Here is a 19,979-nt window from a genome sequence, read left to right on the forward strand (position 1 = left end):
AGTAGAACCCTGACTTGACAGGGCTCAGCTGTGAAGAAGCCCCCTGCAATGTGGGAGACCTGGGTTCGATCCCTGGGGTGGGAAGATCCCCTGGAGAAGGGAAGGCTACCCGCTCCAGTATTCTGGCCTGGAGAATTCCATGGACTGTATGGTCCATGGGGTCACAAAGAGTCGGACACGACTGAGCCGACTTTCACTTCACTTAACAGCGTTCGTTCATCTGAGGTTAGACCCATCTCTTTGTTTTCCTGATCTGGAAAAGACCTTCCATTTATTCGTAATCACCAAAACTTAGGCAACAAAGGTACTCTTGAGTTGGAGTGGAGGACGCAGTATGGTTCAGGCCCACAAGAGGCGCAGAGGTCTGAAGTGTGTGTTGCAACGTCAAAGAAGCCAGTCTGAAAAGGCTTCATACTGAGTCCAACCCCGACTTTCTGGAAAGGCAGCACTGTGGAGACGGCATAAACTGAGTGGTGGCCAGGCGCTGGGGGAGGGAGGGTGAGCAGGCTGAGTGCAGAGGGCTCTTAGGGCAAGGAGACACCCTGCATGTCCCGGTAATGGCAGATGCTTGTTGCATTTATCCAGAATCCGGGCACGGGCCACGCCAGGGGTGCGATGTGTCAGTATTGGCTCACTGGCTGTGAGACATGCGCCACACTCGTGTGTGTCTGTACTTGCACTCACTTTTCTGTAGACTTTATAGTTCAGTCGCTCAGTTGTGTCTGACTTTTTGCAACCCCCTGCACTGCAGCACACCAGGCCTCCCTGTCCATCACCAACCCCCGGAGCTTGCTCTAACTCATGTCCATCAAGTCGGTGATGCCATCCATCCTCTCTCATCCCCTCTTGACGTTTTAATCTTTTTTTAAGCTTTTTCTATTTTAATCTGTAAGAAATATCTGGTAACAGATAAATAGAGCATTTATTCATCTTAAAAAAAGAAAACTAAACTAAACCTTCCCAGGATGAGTGGATAAGGAGACAGTAAAAGATGACTGGTGCGGAAGGAGCAATGCTGGTGTGAAGTCGGGCGGGCGGGCACGACCTAGAATGCTTTCTGAGGCTGGCTCTGAGCCTGGTCCTCCCCCAGCCTTTGGGGACCCTGCCCCCCACCGTGGAGGTGGGCCTACCTGGGTGGCTCCCTGGTCCAAGGCCCTCCCCTCTGGGCAGCACGAGGGCCCATAATTGCTGGTCTCCACAGGCTCTGCTTTTGCTCCAGCCCCTCCCAGCCTTGGGTGGCTTCCTGGCTGGTGTCCTGTTCTCAGCGTGGGAATGGCCATCACCTGCACCCGATGCTCATGGCCTCTGAGGTCACTGACCTTTCCTGCCTCTCATCTGACATATCTGGTGCCTTCTCAGGGAGTTTTGTCCCCTCCATCCCTCCAAGACCTCCACCGACCTGCCGCCTGGGCTTCCTCTCTGACTTCCTCTACCCACCTGCTAAATACTAGGGCTGGGCATCCTCCAGGTCAGCGGCCTCTGTGAGGAGCAGGGCTTTAGCTTGACATCCAGGTTCACCTTTGGGCCCCCACGAGACACAAATCCTGAGGCTTAGTTTCTACAGCTGGGGAAACAGGCATAAGACCACTATTGTGAGAATTTTCTCGTGAAAGTCTCATCCCCCTTGACAAATTTAATCTTTGTCATGCTGATGGGCCCATAGTTTAATATGTCAGTGGGTGCTACAAAGAATAGCGCTTAGAACAAAATCAGCGGGATCCCAACCCCTACCGCTCCCCAGAACTACGGCTTTAAACTCCTGCAGTCGTGTCTTCAGAGACCCACCTCCGAGTTTCTACATCTGTGTGCTGACTGCTTCCTTGGCTCATCGTCTCTTTTAGCTGTTAGGTTCTGACTTCCTAAGGGCTACAGTCCATTAGGTCGCAAAGAAATCAGACACAACTGAGCAACTGAACACGCACGCACTGACTTCCTCAGACTCAGCATGGGACTCTTAGGTGAAGATTCTTAGTCTTGGGACTTGCCTGGTGGTCCAGTGGTTAAGAATCCACCTGCCAATGCCGGGGACATAGGTTCTATCCCTGATCCAGGAACTAAGATTCCACGTGCCTAGGGGCACAACTGCTGAGCCTGTGTGCTGCAACTGCTGAAGTCTACTTGCCCTAGAGCCCATGCTCTGCAACAAGAGAAGCCCCCGCAATCAGAAGCCACACACCACAACTAGAGAAAGTCTACGCGCAGCAACAAAGAACCAGCATAGCCTATGCATATTTATGTGTATAACTGAGGCAGGCTTAAACAAAAGGTTCTCAGTCTTTTAGAACCACCTTCCTCTTCCCTTCTTTAACCGTTTCAGCATGGTTACAATTCTTCTGTTAAATTCGTTGTGAGTTGTCATTATTACAAGACTATTAAGCATTACTTATTACTGGGGCCAGCAATGCATTGATTCTGTATACACTCAAGTACTTCTCCTGTGCAGCATAAGTTAGTAACTGCCTCATTTTTCAAATGTATGAAATGAAAGTCGCTCAGTTGTGTCCAATTCTTTGAGACCCCATTGACTGTAGCCCGCCAGGCTCCTCTGTCCTTGGAATTCTCCAGGCCAGAATATTGGGGTAGCCATTCCTTTCTCCAGCGGATCTTCCCAACCCAGGGATTGAACCCAGGTCTCCCACACTGCAGGTAGATTCTTTACCACCTAAGCCACTAGGGAAACTCAAGAATACTGGAATGGGTAGCCTATCTCTTTTCCAAGGGATCTTCCTGACCCAGGAATCGAACCGGGGTCTGCTGTATTACAGACGGATTCTTTACCAGCTGAGCTACCAGGGAAGCTCTGGTTCCCCTGTCAGGGAATCGAACCCCTGTCTCCCACATGACAGGCGGGAATGCTCACCACTATGCTGGTCATTTCTTTCCTCACCTTCCAAATGCTCAGTAAAATGCTACTCCATACAGCTTTTTGCCTGAACAAATACACCAAATTCTGTACATATACACAGTATACACGCATTTCATATTTGTATATTTTCTCTCATTGCTTGCTATAAGTTATGTACAATTGACCCTTGGACAGTGTCAGGATAAGGGGCTCCGACCCTCCACGAATTTGAAAATCTATGTATAATTGATAGTCAACCTCAGGGTATGCAGTTCCACAGTATCTGCAGTTCTGCATCTGCAGATTCAACCACTGTAGCTTTTACCTTTGGAAGAAAAACCAGTATAATTGGACCCTCAAACCCGTGGTATTTTTGTGCTCATATATAGAATCGTTTCCCCTCATGTTTGTTGGCTCCCCCGTGTCCTCCGTCTTCTGTGGTTTGCTTCCTCGTCTCGGTGGAGTACATCCTGCAGTAGCTTCCTGAGAAAGGATGCATGGAAGATAGTTGTTGTGGCTTAATTACTTGGTCAATTGGTTGTATATGTAGTTTTAGATTGAAAATCATTTTTGATCCAAATCTGAGTGAGAGAAATTCCCGCCGAAGTCTTGGTCTCAGTGTTGGTGCAGAAGGGTCTCATGCCATGCTCTCAGCCCTTCGTGTGAAGTCTCTTTTTCTTCTCTGGAAGCGCTCGGGGTCTTGCTTTGCTCACTGAGGTTCTGAAGTTTCACTGGGCTTGGGCTGTGCCTCTCTGCTTGGTCGTGCAGGGTGTCTTGAGCCCTTTCAGCCTGGATGCTCACATCCTTCAGTTCTGGGGCACTTTCCCAGTTTGCATCTTTGGTAAGTTTCCTTCCTTGCTTTCTGGAGCTCCTAGTATATAGATTTGAAGCCTTCCACATGACTCATGGATGGCTCTAAATTTCTTCTATCTCTCACTACTTTGCCTACCTCTTTTTGTTCTAGTTTCTAAAACATTTCCTTGGCTTTATCATCCAACTCACATCAAAATTTTTATTTTGGCCATTCCACTTTCAATTTCCAGGAACTCTTTTTCTCTGATTTTCTTTTCCTTTTTTTGAAAATTGCATTTGATACTCATTTTGAAGGTGCAGCATCTCATCTCTATGAGGATTTACCATTTGGTGTCCACACCCTGCATTTCCCATGATTCTCTCCAGTTTTACCCTAGGTGAGGTTCTTTCCTGCCCCCTCACCGTCAGGTGCCATGGGTGAGCATCCTTCCAGGGTGGGGCCCTGGCCTGAGCACCCCCACCACCCCCACCCTGTCTGCTGTGGGCTCCATGCCCTTCCCAGGAAGAACAGTCCCTGTCCCGCCCAGGGCTTGCTCTTGGAGGATGCAGCATCTGGCTGGACTGACCTGTCTTGTCCCCAGACTGGTCCTTGAAACTAACACAACATTGACAGTTGAACACGTTGTGTCTGTGATGAACGCATTGGAAGGACTTCAGTGGATGAGGCTGGGGAGGGGTTTCCACAGTAAGAAAATAAAAGCGTGTGAGAGACGCTAGGGCTCTGGGGAGACCTGAGTAAGTCAGCAAGAGCAGACTGTGCACAGCACCCAAGAGCCTGGCGGCGGGGGTGAGGCCTGGATCTCCGCTGGCTGAGCGCCGTGGAGCAGAGCCAGCTTTTTAATTTGGACCCGGTGGTGTCCAGAACCAGACGGCGCCAGTGTCCATGGTGTGCCCAGAGCGATGGTCACAGTGGCCCTCCAGTGGGTCCCTGAGCACAGTGTTGGCCTTCCCGGAAGGTTCGTCAGGAATGCAGGGGCTGTGGCCAGGAGCTCAGGGATGTTGGACAGCCCCGCAAGCCTGAGACCTGCTGGTGTTCATACCTCACTGGCTCTTCTCTGCAGGCCTGGGTCGCTCCAGTTGGCATCTCACAGGCCACGTTTGGGAGGTTTGTTTCCTTACCTGAGGTCCACTGAGCTCTAGTTCTGAGTTCTGGGTGACGGGGGTCATCCCTCATCTTCATTGCAATGTGCAGAGTCCCTGAGTGGGTCACCTGCATGCCACCCTACCCCCCTGAGGTTACCTGCCCCCCCACCCCCAGGTGCCCCCTGGATGATTCATCTGCATTTGGGTGTCTCCCTGTGAGGGGCAGACACAGGGCTTGCGGGGCCCCAGGTCGGGGTACGGAGTGCAGACAGGAAGTTGCCCCTGCCCTGGGGTCTGCGCCACCCAGACTGACCCCGCAGCATCGCAAGGGCGCCCCTGCGGGGCCACCCGCGGTCTTCTCTCTGCACTGGGCTGGCTTCTGTCCACATGCAAGCTGCTTGGCATATAAAACAAAACGGTGGACTTAGTCTCTTTCAAGAACCAACCAGATTCAATGAGACAGCCATGGGGAACCAGGGGTTTGATTTCAACCTGTCCTCTACTGGCCCAAACAAGAAAGGGAGATGGGAGGAGAAGAAAGGACCTGGCCCAGCGGGGGCCAGCCCAGAGCCCCCACTTTGGGAGAAGCTGGCTCCTGGCTGAAGGCCTGTCTTCTTTCTCCTGATCTGGACCAGCCCCGAAGCTGGGCCCAGCTATCCCAGCAGGTCACAGCAGAGCTGATCAGGAGTGTATTTCTGTAATATCAAAATTCATTTTTCTTACTGATATCAGCTGTAAATTCAGAAATCAAAAGTGCAGATACAATAAAACTGCACGCCCTGAGCAAGGAAGGCTCAACTGCCCGCGTCACACCGTGTGCAGGAGGCCACACCCGCGGCTCCATGTGTCTAGAGGATGGTTATGGTCGTCACCCCCATGTCACAGATGAATTGGGAGATCTGAGAGGTGGAGTGAGGACCCCAGGTCTGGGGTAAGTAGAAAGCCCCTGCTCTGAACTCGGGTCTCCTGAGTCCCGGTGCCCAAGCCCCAGGCTCCAGCACCGCTGGGCAGGCTGGCCCAGCAGGGCCCCAGCAACCACAGGCATTTGTTTCAAAGCCCCGACGCCCTCATTCTGCTTAAATCACCTAGAATATGACCAGTTCATCTTCTGTCTTGATATGTTTCTCACTGTGCATGCAAAGTTGCTTCAGTCATGTCTAATTCTGCGACCCCATGGACGGTAGCCTGCCAGCCTCCTCTGTCCATGGGATTCTCTAGGCCAGAGTACCGAAGTTGCCATGTCCTCCTCCTGGGGATCTTCCCAACCCAGGGATCGAACCAACGTCTCTTACGTCTCCTGCATTGGCAGGAGGGTTTTTTACCCCTAGCACAACCTGGGAAGCCCATTTCTCACTGCTTCTGTTCATTTTTCTGCTACCAGTTATTACCATCTAATTGCAGACCGTCTTGATCACCCCAAAAGGAAACCCTGACCCCGATAGCCGTCATTCTCGTCCTCCCTCCCCCAGCCCCTGGTGACCACCAACCTGCTATCTCCCTGGAATGTCCGTTGAGGCTGTGTATTTTAAAGCGGAGGCTGGCTGTGCGGAGCCTTCTCTTTAGCATTCGCTCCTGTCTGGGCACACCTTCTGCACACATCTCTGACCCTCTCCAGCCGCAGCTCACCTGTCCAGGGACCTCTGGAATCATGGAATTCAGGCATAGTATGCCGAGCAGCTTTTTCGCTGATGTGAAAAGAGACTCACCTCTGCAGGGCTGCGTGGCCTGTGGAAGGCCAGGGCAGCAGGACCCGGGAGCTCAGCGTGGGAGGGAGGCTCGAATCCCCACCTGGGACCCTTGCTTTGCCTGCGCCGAGGCTCAGAGCAAGCTGCAGCTTGCCTTTGCCTCCATGTATGCGATGGACTCCGCGTCCACGTCTGGAAGGTGGAACAATGCCCTCCAGCCTGTGGGGACGTCGTTCAGACTCCAAGATCGGCACAGGGAGGCCCACTTCCCGACGCCTCCCTGTTATTACCCTTTTATCTGAGGGAGGGGGTGTGGGCAATCATTTTCTCAGGGATGGAAGTGGCCCACACCTCACAGGATGCCAGGTGTGGCTTCCAGCCTGGTGCCCTCTGGACAAGGGTAGGCAGGACCTCACTGCGTGCAGAGCCCTGGCAGGGGGAGGACGCGAACCCTGGGGTTGAATCCTGTCGCTCTTTGAGCCTGTTTCCTCACCTGCCAGGTAAAGTGCTGTTTATCCCTAAGGGTTTCTTCCTTAACCGAATTCTCTTTCATTTTGTAAACTTTCTGTTTTATATTGGAGTATAGTTGATTTACAGTGTTGTGACAGTTTCAAGTGTACAGCTAAGGGATTCAGTTTTACGTATCCCTAAGGTTTTAATGACGGTGATGGACAATAGTTGGTGATTACTGAGCATTAACAACCTTTCCGCACTTTACGTGGATTACCGCATTTAATCCACACAGCCACCTTCCCTGTTTTACAGGTGAGGAAACTGAGGCATGGGAACTTAAAGCAGACATTCCCAAGGTCACAAATGCAGAGAGAGTGGAGCTGGGAACTCGATTCCGTGTCTGCCCCCCTCTGAGTCCTCCCTCTACCCCCATACCCACGACCTCCACGAGGCTGCGTGTGGAGCCCCCGTGTGTCCTCAGCTATATGCTCAGCCTGCCTTGAGGGGGTGCAGGGGTGTTGGTGGGGAGGTGGGCTGAGTCTCTTCATGCAAGGGCATCCTCAGCTTTGTGGGGGCCTGCCAGAGAAACCTGGGGTGACATGTTGGGAGACCCCAGCGGGGGCGGTTGGATTCAACAAATAAACACATGGGACATTTAGTTAACCCCGAATTTCAGATCATCAGTCTGATTGTTTCTAGCCTATGTCCCATGTAACACTCTCTAAAAATTACTTGTCCATGTGGAATTCAGATTTAACTCGGGGTCCTGTGTTTTATCTGTCCTCAACCCACAAGTGGAAGTGGCAGGAAGCTGGGAGCCAGAGATCCCTGCAACAGCTGCTGGCTCCCAGCTTGAACTGGCCACAGGAAGGCCGCTGTGTGGTGGAAGGGTCTGGCCTTAAAGGGCCAGCTTCCCACAGCCACCCACCCAGGACGGGAGGAGCCATCCAGGACTGAAAGGCTAGTCCAGCGTCCCTCTCACAACCCAGGGTGCAGGTCCAGGCTCTCTGCCTCAGCAAGGGCAGCTGTGGCCCAAGGGAAGAAAAGCTGTTGGTATTGGGGGGGGGGGGGGGGGGGGATGGAAGACGGTGGAGCGCCCCGCCCTGCTGTGTGAGGAATGCCATTTAATTTGCATAACTACCTAATGCAGGAGAAATGGAGACCCGGCCTGTAAAAGAGTCACACAGCCAATAAGCAGAGCAAGAATATGAGCCCAGTGCTGTGATGTTTTAGCTTGAGTGTGGTGAGATATATAGATAACATAAAACTCGCCACTTGAACCATTTCTAAGTGCACAGTTCAGTGGCGTCAGTCACTCTTACAGTGTCACACAGCCATCACCTCTGCCTGTTTTCAGGACTACCGTCCCCCCAAACAGTAACTCTGTACCCAATAAGCAGTAATTGCCCGCTCCCTGCCCCAGCCCTGGCCCCACCATCTACTTTCAGGCTGTCTGGTTTGACTCCTGGATATCTCCTGTGAGAGGAATCAAATAGCGAGTGTCCCTTGTGACATGTTTATTTCACCGAACATGGTGTCCTCAGGGTTCATCCATGTTGTGGCAAATGGCAGGATGGCCTTCCTCTTGAGGCTGCATGAACAATGTTTCATTGTTGGATGGACCACATTTTCTCTGGCTTTTGTGAGTAGTGCTGCTGGGCTCGTGCAGGTACGAGTGTCTATGTCTCCACTTTGGATTCTTTTGGAGACATCAGGTCCAGTCTTCCCAACTCTTCTTGGATGCCTCCAGCAATGGAGAACTCACTACCTCCCAGTGTCGTCAGTACCCAGTCTGTAGCCTGGCTCTGTGTGCTTATATCTGTCACTCATGAGCCCCACGAGGCCAGTGTGGAGCAGCTCACCTGGGGTGTGCTTCTTCGTCTCTCCCACACCCTTGTGCCCATGTGCCTGAGGAGCTCTGCTGTTCACTCCTGACTGCATCCGACTCCTCTCTCCCCATCTCTGAGCCCTAAGGGAGCAGAATTCAGCTTCAAGAAACAGGAGGGATAGGTCTTTAAAAATGACCACCGGGGAGTAACAGGGAAACTTATACTACCATATGTAAAATAGATAGCCAAGGGGGAAGTTGCTGTAAGGCTCAGGAAATTCAAACAGGGCTCTGTATCAACCTAGAGGAGTAGGATGGGGAGGGAGATGGGAGGGAGTTTCAAAAGAGAGGGGATATATGTATACCTATGGGTGATTCATGTTGCATTTTGACAGAAAACAGCAAAATTCTGTAAAGCAATTATTCTTTAATAAAAAATAAATAAATTTTAAAAATAAATTAAAAAAAAGAATGGTATACTTTAGGCAGCACACAAAGAAATGACCACCCGTGATAGCAATCGTCAAACCACCTGGGGGCTGACTGCCTCGCTGTGAACCTGGCCGAGTTGCCCCAGGACGGGGCGAACCGTGGAGGCCGCCTCACCCCTCCCGCCCGTGAGCCTCACCCTCTCCTTTGTCTCCGCAGGGACCTACCAGGGCCAGTGGGTCGGCGGCATGCGCCAGGGCTACGGCGTGCGGCAGAGTGTCCCCTACGGCATGGCGGCGGTCATCCGCTCGCCCCTGAGGACCTCCATCAACTCCCTGCGCAGCGAGCACACCAATGGCGCGGCGCTTCACCCCGACGCCTCCCCCGCCGTGGCCGGCAGCCCCGCCGTGTCCCGCGGGGGCTTCGTGCTGGTGGCGCACAGCGACTCCGAGATCCTCAAGAGCAAGAAGAAAGGGCTGTTCCGGCGCTCGCTGCTGAGCGGGCTGAAGCTGCGCAAGTCGGAGTCCAAGAGCAGCCTGGCCAGCCAGCGCAGCAAGCAGAGCTCCTTCCGCAGCGAGGCCGGCATGAGCTCGGTCAGCTCCACGGCCAGCGACATCCACTCCACCATCAGCCTGGGCGAGGGCGAGGCCGAGCTGTCGGCCATCGAGGACGACATCGACGCCACCACCACCGAGACCTACGTGGGCGAGTGGAAGAGCGACAAGCGCTCGGGCTTCGGCGTGAGCCAGCGCTCGGATGGGCTCAAGTACGAGGGCGAGTGGGCGGGCAACCGGCGGCACGGCTACGGCTGCATGACCTTCCCCGACGGCACGAAGGAGGAGGGCAAGTACAAGCAGAACATCCTCGTGAGCGGCAAGCGCAAGAACCTCATCCCGCTGCGCGCCAGCAAGATCCGCGAGAAGGTGGACCGGGCCGTGGAGGCGGCCGAGCGGGCGGCCACCATCGCCAAGCAGAAGGCGGAGATCGCGGCCTCCAGGTAGGAGGGTGAGGGGCGGCGTGATAGGGGGTGGGGCGCGGGGCGGTTCTGGGCCGCCGGACCTGGTCTGGTTGGTTGGGCTGCCTGGTTCGATGCCTAAGCGTGTGTTTCTCAAACTATGCCCCGTGGAACCCTGCTGTTCCTCAGAGGTGGTGCAAGGAGATGGTTGGTCTGAGGAGGCTCTGGGTCTTACAGGCTCCCCTCAAATGGAGCAAACCTCCCTTCCCCTCTCTTCCTTGTTTTATATGCTGGTGTTTGATGGAGAACGATGTTGGCCATTCTCTTAGTAGGATGCATAGCACAGCTGCTGGCTGAGAGGAAGGTGTGTGCCCCCACGGCTGCATCCCCAGGCGGCATGGAGTCCCCCGGTGCTGCAGGGATGTGGGAGGCAGGGAGTAGCTGTCCCGGCCACCCCAGCCTGAGGCAGATTCTCCACAGGCCCTGGAGATGGCACCAAGTGAACAGGGCTGGGCTGTGGGCGCTGGCCCAGGAGTCACTTGCAACTTGGTGCTGTCGGCCATCAGCTGTTCTCAGTGGGACATGGGGCTCACTGTGTGGGTTCAGAAGCCTCCAGACCCTAAGCAGGGTCCAGAGTTGACTGTAGGTGGGCGCTGTGTTGGCTATTGAGGTGGCTTTGTATTGGTGCAGGGGTGGGAACTTCAGAACTGGTAAAAGAGGTCCCTGGGTCCCCCCAGGAAGCACAGATGAAAGTGTGTGAGCCTGGGTCTGCCCCGTGCTGCTGCTGCGGGAGACACGGACAACAGGAGCTGCCAGCCCCAGGTTGAAGGAAGCCACCCAGTTGAAAACCAGGGCCCCCGGGTGGCCACGCTCCTGGGTTCTCAGGGTACCATTCCTGACTTGAGTGTGTCGAGAGCTTCCGGCCACCTGTGTACTTTTCCGGGTCAGGGTAGGGCCCTGGGGTCAGCCCCGAGGATCATGGGGCCTAGGACAGGAGTCTGGGGAAACTTTGGATGCCTCAGGCTGCCCAGACAGGAGGTGTCCAGGAGGACAGACACTGAGTCTTTCTGGATGATTCTGAATTCCCGGCCAAGGCAGGCTGGGGTTATTCCAGGGAGACACCCAGCTCAGTTACGGCTCAGGCCTTCCCAACCTCATCGCTAATAAAACTTTATTGTAGCCTATTTGGTTCTGATTTTCAGCGACCTTCCACCCATACTGGAAGAACAAAAAAAGGTGGCTCTGGTTTGTTGGCAGGATATCTGCCACTCACATCCAAGATCTTAGAGGGGAACGAAACCCATTCCAAGAAGCCAAGGGGAAAAAGGAATTACTGCCTGAATGTCGGGGTCCAGCCCTGCTCTGTTCACCCCTTCCAGTTCCCCCAGAAGTGTTCAACGATAAATAGGAGCAGCTTTTATCACTGCTCCTCTGGTATTGTACAATCAAATTTGGTTCCCTGGTTATTTTTTCCTTTATGAATGTATAACCCTTGCTCCACATAGAAAAACGGAATGATGGAACATGAAAGGCAAGGAGCAGCCTAAGGGCAGGTCGCATGCATCACCCAGAGACCCGGCTGGTGTTGGGCTTTTTTCTTTCCTTCCAATAGTTCATCTGTTTTTTACCATTTGTGTTTGTTTGTCTTGTTGACCTCAGTGGATACGAGGCACTTTACAGGGCAGGGGGTCAGTGTCGTCAGAAATTTAGAGGCTTGTGAGGCAAGAAGCACAAAGATTTCATGGACAGTATGCCCTGGAATTGGCTATTTTATTTTTGCTAGTATTTATTTATTTGGCTGCGCCAAGTCTTGGTTGTAGTAACGGGATCTTCAATCTTTGTTGCGGCTGCAGGATCTTTAGTTGTGGTGTGCGAACTCTGAGTCGTGGCATGTGGGATCTAGTTCCCTGACCAGGGATTGAACCCGGGCCCCCTGCATTGGAAGTGTGGGGTCTTAGCCTCTGGACCACCAGGGAAGTTCTGATTTTATTTGAAAGTCTGTCACTCAGGTGAACCTCTTGGAACTGGGGACATGGGATGCAGGGCAGTTTTCTGACACACTCCCAGAACCTGGGGGGTGCTGGTCTCTAAGAAGGAGTACATGGATGTGGTGGTGTGGGTGGAGCTCAGAGCCAGCTCCCTGAGGACCCCTACCTGGGCCCCCATGCAGCTGCCTGCCTGCTGCAAAGGCCTGAGGGTGGCTCCGTGAATTGCGTGCTGGCTCGCTGAACATCCAGCCTGGCCCACCACTGCTAAGCAGCCTGGGGAGGGCACTCACCCTCTCTGGGCTGGGTCCTTGTAGACAGATGACATGGAGCAGCATGCAGTGCCCTCAGCGAGTGTGGGACCTGGCTACCCTCCCAGGTGACCCCTGAACCAGGTTGGCCCCTCGCCTTGCACCCCGGCCTGCGGGGAGTTGGGTGTGAATGCACACCCTGATGTGGTCTCAGCCTGGCGGCCTCATAGTGCCCTGGGCCACCATCAGAGGTGGGAGGGGACAGTGTCCTCAGTCCCCAGACACAGTGAGGACGAGCCTCCATTCCAGGCTGCGGCAGGAGCTGCACTTGCCTGCGTTTTCTCAATGGGCTTAGATTTAAAAAAAAAAAAAGAGAGAGAAGCCAGAGGCTGCCGTCCTGGAGAGTGAAGCCAGTGGACGCCCTGGAGCCCCGAGGCCCGCCCTCCACCGGAGCGTGAAAGCGGCCGCGGCAGCCGCGTGGGGCCGCGGAGCGGCTGGCCCCGGCGGGCTGCAGTCACTGTCACAGCCAGGAGCCGGCCTGGCGTCAGCGAGCCGCGTCCTCGGGCCTAGGAGGGCGCAGTCGCTGAGCCGAGCCAGCCAGAAACGGTTGTGTGTGTGTGTGTGTGTGTGTGTGTGTGTGTGTGTGTGTGTTCTCTCTCCCAGTGTGAGGACCTCCTGGAGGGCGGCTGCCGTGAGGACGCCACGGGCCTTCCTGGGAAGGGGGACGGCACGGAGCTTGGGGTCCCAGACGGGGTCCTGTTCCCTCTGTTTCAGAGTGAACTGCACCCACCCTGGCTTTTAGGGCCAGGGCCGGGCCACATGGCTGAGATGGGAAGCTGGGGTTCCTCCTGAGCGCCAGGTCTGCAGGTTGGTCCCCATCATCGCTGCCCGTCGTGCAGGCTGGCATCACCAGGGATACACAGGCAGCCTGCCCAGAGATGCCAAGCTCCTCGACAGGGGTGCCACCTGGGCTCTAGAGCCCTGCCCCAGCCCCCTCAGGACGTGTGTAAAATGCAGATGCCTCAGCAGATCCTGGTGGGGCTTGAGAACCTGTATTCCCGGGGAGCCCCTGGGATGCTAGTGCTTGCTGGGCCCCCAGGGCGGGGAGCAGATATGCCTGCGGCCGAGGTGGGAGGTGGAGGAGCTTCCTGCCCAATCAGGTAACGTGGAGCCCGGGCTGAGGGAAAGGTGTGCCAGGCTGGTCAGTCTGCAGAGATAGGCGGGCTCAGAGGCCCCGCTGGCCTACCCTGGGGTGCACAAAAGCTGGTTCTGAATGAATGAATGAAGCTAGTTCTGAATGAATGAATGAATGAAGATGCTCAGCCCCGCCCCTTCTCATCGTCAGGGGCCTGGCCGCCTCCTTCGGTTCTGAGACCTGGAGGCAAGGCCGTGGCCACCGTGGAGCTGGGCCAGGTTCCCCAGGAGCCACAGCCACATCGTTCATCCCGGGAGGATCACAGGTCTGTTCTTGCTCCTGGGTGCCCGCAGACTCTCCAGGGCGAGAGGCGGACCCACCGCGAACCAGCAGGGCAGCGTCCTCGGCAAAGCCTGCAGGATAGAACTGCAAGTTCCCACAGGTTTGGTCTGTCTCTGGCCGGACCTCCTGTAGACATGGTCAGTCCTGATCCAGGGGCGCTGTGGGGCCTGGCGGGTCAGCTGACTCCACGGGGGGAGGAGAGGCAAATTTCCCCCAAGGTCCTGGATGGTAGGGGTTACACCAGAGCCTGAGTTTGGTGAATGTGACAGCTCGCTGTCCTCACCCGAGACCCTGCGGGGACCAGAGAGGGAGGGGCTGGGTGTGGAACAGTCGCTCCTGTCCCCGCTGCCTCTTCTTGGCCAGGCTGCCCTCTGGCGCTAAACCCGCAGCCTGGAGCGTGGAGGCGGCTCTGCTTCCTGGGAGTGACTGCTGCGCTCGGGGGTGAGAGGGGAGGAGGTGTGGCGGGGCGGCCTCGCGGTTCCAGGCTGCGGGATCCCCGCGGGGCAGGGGTGTTGGGGCAGGAGGTGCGCCAAGGCTGCCAGTGGTCGTGGTGGTCGGCAGGGCTGTGACCACAGGCCTGCGTGCTGCCCATCAGCTGATACCTGTCTCCTGATGCTTTGCTGAGTGAGCAGAGTCGTGGGCAGGTGGAGCTAGGAGGGACCTTGACCTGACGTTTAGGTGGAAGATGACAAGTTCCTGGCAGGGGGCAGCCATTCCTCCTTCCTGCACCCATGGGGGGCTGCACACCACATCCTCGCGCCAGGCCGGCCGGCCCTTCTGAAGGACGGGAGTGGTCCCCGCCAGCGAGGTGGGAAAGCGGGCTCTGAGCGCAGCCTGGCTGAGTCAGGCCCCCGTGCTGGCAGGGCGGAGCCAGTCTCAGAGCCAGGCAGTGGCCCAGGCAGGACTAGAACTCACATCTCCGCGCTGCCTGCTGCCCTGTGCCTGCTCTCAGCCCCTTCAGATCTGGGCCCAGATTGGGGGCTCTGTGAATAGAGGGGTGCTGGCTGCCTTCCATGAAGTGCTCTTGAAATCCAGCCCTGCCCCTGGACAGAAGGGCGTCACGCATGAAACCTCGGTGAGGTCTGCTCAGGGACAGGCGTCTACGTCCCCAGTCGCCTTTTTATGTCGATCCTGGGCTGGCGTCTGTCTGGGCCTCGGGGAGACCTGTTTGCTTTAAGCCTTCTGCTGTGGCTTCTCTCTCTCTCCTTTTTTGTTGCTGTGCGGGCTTCTCTTTAGCTGCAGTGTGCAGGCTTCTCATTGCGGTGGCTTCTCTTGTTGCAGAGCGCAGGTTCTAGGGCGAACGGGCTTCAGTAGAGGCTCCCGGGCTCCAGGGATGGAACCCATGTCTCCTGCTTCCGCAGGTGAATTCTTTACCACTGAGCCACCAGGGAAGCCGTGCTGTGGCTTCTCTGCCCCTGTCAGTTACGTGTCTTCAGCAGGTCGTCCCCAGAGCCTGGGGGGGCAGGGGGACAGTGCATGAGCCCAATGTGGGTCAAGACAGGGAGGGCGCATTATCTGCAGGGGAGACGGCCTGGGGCTGTCTCACTGGGGCATCTTTCCCTCTTAAAGAAAACAAAATATTTAAGGACCTGAAATCAGGGTGGGGGTTGTGGTTTATTATGGGATTAAAATATGTTCATATCATTCCTTGTTAAAATGTAATACATCCCTGTAAAAATACTAAAGCAATAAGGGAGATGGCTTCCCAGGTGGCCCTAGTGGTAAAGAATCTGCCTGCCGGTTCAATCCCAGGGTTGGGAAGATCCCCTGGAGAAGGAAATGGCAACCCACTCCAGTGTTCTTCCTAGGAGAATCCCATGGACAGAGGAACCTGGCAGGCTACAGTCCCGGGGGTTGTAAAGAGCTGGACACACTGAGTAATGGAGCGCTCACATAATGAGGCAGACAGCATCGAGTAGGCATGTCCCACCGTGGGCTGTCCATCTCCTTAGAGGAAATCACAGTTTTTTCAACGTGTGTACAGATAACCATATCACACCTACAGGATTCTGGGTCATGGTGAAGGAGTCGTACTGTCGACCTGTTCTGCGGCTTGGTTCCCTTTTCCCCTCACTTATGTCAAAGACCTCTTTCCGTGTCGGGTTTTTGCCCTGGTGCCTGTGTCATATTCTATGTTACGGGTGCACCACCACTGTCCAGCCGTTAGGTGTGTGCTAGGTCGCTTCAGTCGTGTCTGACTCTGCAACCCCAGGGACTGTAGCCCACCAGGCTCCTCTGTCCGTGGGACTCTCCAGGCAAGAAGACTGGAGTGGGTTGCCACGCCCTCCCCCAGGGGATCTTCCCGACCCAGGGATCGACCCCTCGTCTCTTGTGTCTCCTGCATTGGCAGGCAGTCCTTTACCATTAGCGCCGCCTGGGAAGCCTGGCCCAAGTCTGCATCCCATCCTGCAGTCTTACAAGGCAGCTAAGACTGTGCTTGTCTGCCTGGCTCCGCTGCTGGCACAGGTCTTTCCCACCGCGACCCCTAGAGCAAGTGTGTGTGGCTGAGGGACGTGTGCAAGGTGCTGCCTCATCCTGGTGCCAGGCTCCATCACCTTACCTTGGCTGGGAGGGAGGGCTGCAGGAGGAGGCGGTGGGGCAGCCTTGAGTGACTGCTCTGTCGTTGAGGGGTTTCTCCCTGCAGTCAGCCAGTGACAGCCCCCTGTCCCCACCAAGAAGCCTGCATCCTGATAATCCCTGGAACCTGTGGACGTGTGACCTTCCTAAGGAGAAGGGACTTGGCGGATGAGATTACATTCGGCGCTGCTCAGGATGGCTTGGGTGGGGGCCCAGTGTCATCACAAGCGTCCTTGTTGGAGGGAGGCGAGAGGGCAGAGTAAGTGATGTTGCAAGTGGATGTCAGGATGACGTGGCCACAAGCCAGGGGGTGCTGGTGCCTCCAGATGCTGGAAGGGAGGAGATGGATCTCCCTGGAGCCTCCATCGGGAACCGGCCCCAGTTCAGCCGATAAGACAGATGTGTTCTGGACTCCTGACCTCCGGAACCGTAGGATAATGAGTGTGTGCTGTTCTGGGCTGCTGCAGCTCCATAGGAAGCCCATGCGCCCCCAGCTCTGGCACCGGGTGGGCTGTGTCACCGGTGTCCCCCTTCTAGAGGGGGCAGGCCCGGCCCCTTCCCGCCCCCGGCAGGAGACCTGCTCTGCAGCCGTGCTTCCAGGCCCTGCGGAGATGGACTCTCGGTGAGGAGTACGTGCGGCTTCCTGCCTCCGGGGGAGGGCCGGCCACACGCCAGGAGAGGCCTTCTGGTGGGCGACAGCCATCTGTTCCAGCTCTGGCCTCCCAACGTTAAAAAAAAAGAAGGAGCAGAAGAGGCTGGGGAATGGGGTGCCAGGTCCTGGAAATACCTGGGTCAGGGGCCGGCCTGAGGGCCCCTGGGGGTGTGAGGCCGCGGAACCCCCAGACCTGGCTTCACCCCAAAGACCCAGGAGCACTTGGCCTTGGGCCTGCGTGTCGCGTCTGTGAGCCGCTTCCTGGGGCTGGAGGGTGTCGGCTTGGGGTGCCAGGCTGTGCCTACACCTCTGTCACCTCCGGTCCTCGCGTGTGGGGTCGGGGATTCAGGCTGTCAGATGGGATTAGGATCGCTGCCCGCTTTGCTCTGGGCCACTTGTCAGACAGACGCGCGGAGCTCTGACTCACCCATGGGCAGCTTTCCCACCTGGCATCAGAAGGCGCCTGGGGTGACCTGGGCCCTGTGTTGGCCGTGTCCAGGAGATCCCTGGCCCAGGGTTTTGGGCTGCGGGGCTGTTGAACTCGCCCCTTCACAGAGAAGCTGTGGGCTTTTCCACAGCCCTGGAGGATGGGCCTCCCACGTGGCCTTGGTGACCTGTCCCCAGACTTGGTGGCGCAGGGATTTTTCATCCTAATCTAAACCCAAGCCCTTCTGTTACCACTCGCGCCTGTTTCTTTCCTGTTGTTGAGGGAAACAGTAAAACGATCTGCTGTTAGCAGGTCTGTGGCCTCAGGCAAGGGACATAAACTCCCTGCATCTCCAATTTCTACCCTGTGAAATGGGTTGAAGAGGTGATGTGCCCAGTAGGGTCGTTGTGGAGAGTGACATGTCACCGGGAAAGACAGGACACCAGCTGTCTTCCTCGTGACATGTTAGAGCAGGCAAGAGGGGTGAGGGGGTGTAGGGGAGACTCCCCTGCCCTTGACCCCTTTAACCCCTGGGCAGCCACGGAGCCTCAGTCTCCTCACCCGAGTGCCTGCCTCCCTAGATGTGGAAACGACCATATCCACACTCGTCAGATCCGAGTTTAATTTGAGTTTAAACTGAGGAGTTTCAACAAATCGAAGTTTGCTTCAGTGCAGCCTGGAACAGGCAGGCATGTGTGTAGGCTACATGTCTGTTCGTCACCCCCACGCCCTTGGCCCTGTGACTGTGGTTCGCCCCCTGGAGCCTCGGCCACGGGCTTTGCCCGGTCCGCGAGACCGGCCTGGAGTGATGGAGGGCCCCATCGCGGGCTGAGGCCCTGGGAGCCTCTCAGTTTCTGCTCATCCTGCTTATACTTCTGCCATCGCCGTGACAACATGCCCTGGGCGCCCCCATCCCTGGGGGCGGGGGAGAGGGACACCTGGGGACACCTGGATGCATAAGCAAGAATAATGATCATTTTAAATCACCTCCTTTTCCACATCTAGGGAGGCAGGCACTCGGGTGAGGAGACTGAGGCTCTGTGGCTGCCCAGGGGTTAAAGGGGTCAAGGGCAGGGGAGTCTCCCCTACACCTCCTCACCCCTCTTGCCTGCTCTAACACATCGCGGGGAAGACAGCTGGTGTCCTGTCTTTCCCGGTGACATGTCACTCATTCCCGGTGACATGTTGAAAAGCGTTGTTTGGCATCGCTGACTGCTACAGCCCTTGTGGGTGGTCTTGGATAAAAGGCTCACACTAGACCATTAGTCCTCTGGGGGAACATTCCTGATCCTTTGTGTGAGTGTCCTGGGGCTGCCATATCAAAGTGCCACAAATGAGGTGGGCTTAAACAATGGGAATGTTCTCTCACAGTTCTGGAGCCAGAAGTCCAACGTCAGGCTGTGGGCAGCATCACCATCCCTCTGGATCCTCTAGAGGGGTGGTGGGGGCGGTCCTTCCTGTCTCTTCCAGCTCCTAGGTGTCCAGGCATCCTTGTGGGGTGGCCACATCCCTCCAACTTCTGCCGGTGTCTGTCCTTCCTTCTTATAAGGACATGTCATTGGATTTAGGGCAGCCACCATCCAGTGTCACCTTATTACATCTGCAAAGACCCTGTTCCAAAGAAGGCCCCACTCTGAGGTTCCCAATGGATGTGAACTTGGGGTCTGCACTCTGCACGGCTGCCCCACGGCCACGGCTCCTGCGGACGTGAATGCCTTCTCCCACTGCCTCACTTCAACTCCTGTGATCACAGCTTCTGCCTCGGAGTCAGGCTGGCCTCTGGAGGGCTTGGAACAAAACTTACTACTCTCCTGGGGAGCTCCCTGCTTCCCTACAAAGTGTCTTTGAGTCTCAGGGTCTTACGTGCTCTGGGTCTTCGTGTCCCAAGCTCTGAGGGGCCACTTTAGCTTTCCCTTGCTTTTTCTAACCTTGAATGTCTTCCATGAGAAGCTGCCTTATCCTCATCTAAGGGTTGTGTGTTTGAGAGGTGCAGCTTGCAGATGGCTTGGGGAGATAGAAGGGGTTTCCTCGGTCACTGCTTGCTGACCACCCTGTTCTCACAATGCCCAGCCTCTGCTCCAGTATGAGCTTCAGGCTTTGTCTGCCAACAGCACCCCCACCTACCCCCGCTGCCACCCCAGACTCTGCCCCGGGCTCCCCTCTGCCTCTCGAAAGACCCACTTATGGGTTCTGCCAGGGCGGAAGGGTCATCCCAGCCCGTCTGGTATCCGGAGGAATCACAAGCCATGTGAGCACTGAAGTTACAGATTTAGAAATTCCCTGGTGGTCCAGTGGTTAAGACCTCATGCTTCCACTGCAAGGAGACCCAGGTGTGATCCCTGCTTGGGGAACTAAGATCCCACATGCTGCATGACACAGGCCAAAAAAAAGTTATGGATTCAGCCTTAACAGCGACAAGGCAGGAAGGAGAAACAAAAGCTGGGAAGAACAGAACATCCGGTGTGTAAGCACCTGAACTTACTGGTGTCTGCTGTTTAAAGACCTGTATGTTCTGCGCA

The 19,979-nt window shown here is 55.8% G+C and overlaps 1 protein-coding gene across 1 annotated transcript in view; it reads left to right on the forward strand.

Moving 5' to 3' along the window:
- JPH3 (junctophilin 3) overlaps positions 1-19,979 on the forward strand; it is a 77,239-nt gene that overhangs the window by 21,085 nt on the left and 36,175 nt on the right. Inside the window, exon 2 of the mRNA XM_042231529.1 lies at positions 9,356-10,133. Coding sequence (XP_042087463.1) covers positions 9,356-10,133 — 778 coding nt within the window. The remainder of the gene's footprint in view (positions 1-9,355; positions 10,134-19,979) is intronic.

Source organism: Ovis aries, chromosome 14, assembly GCF_016772045.2.
Source record: "Ovis aries strain OAR_USU_Benz2616 breed Rambouillet chromosome 14, ARS-UI_Ramb_v3.0, whole genome shotgun sequence".
Classification (NCBI taxonomy): Eukaryota; Metazoa; Chordata; class Mammalia; order Artiodactyla; family Bovidae; genus Ovis; species Ovis aries.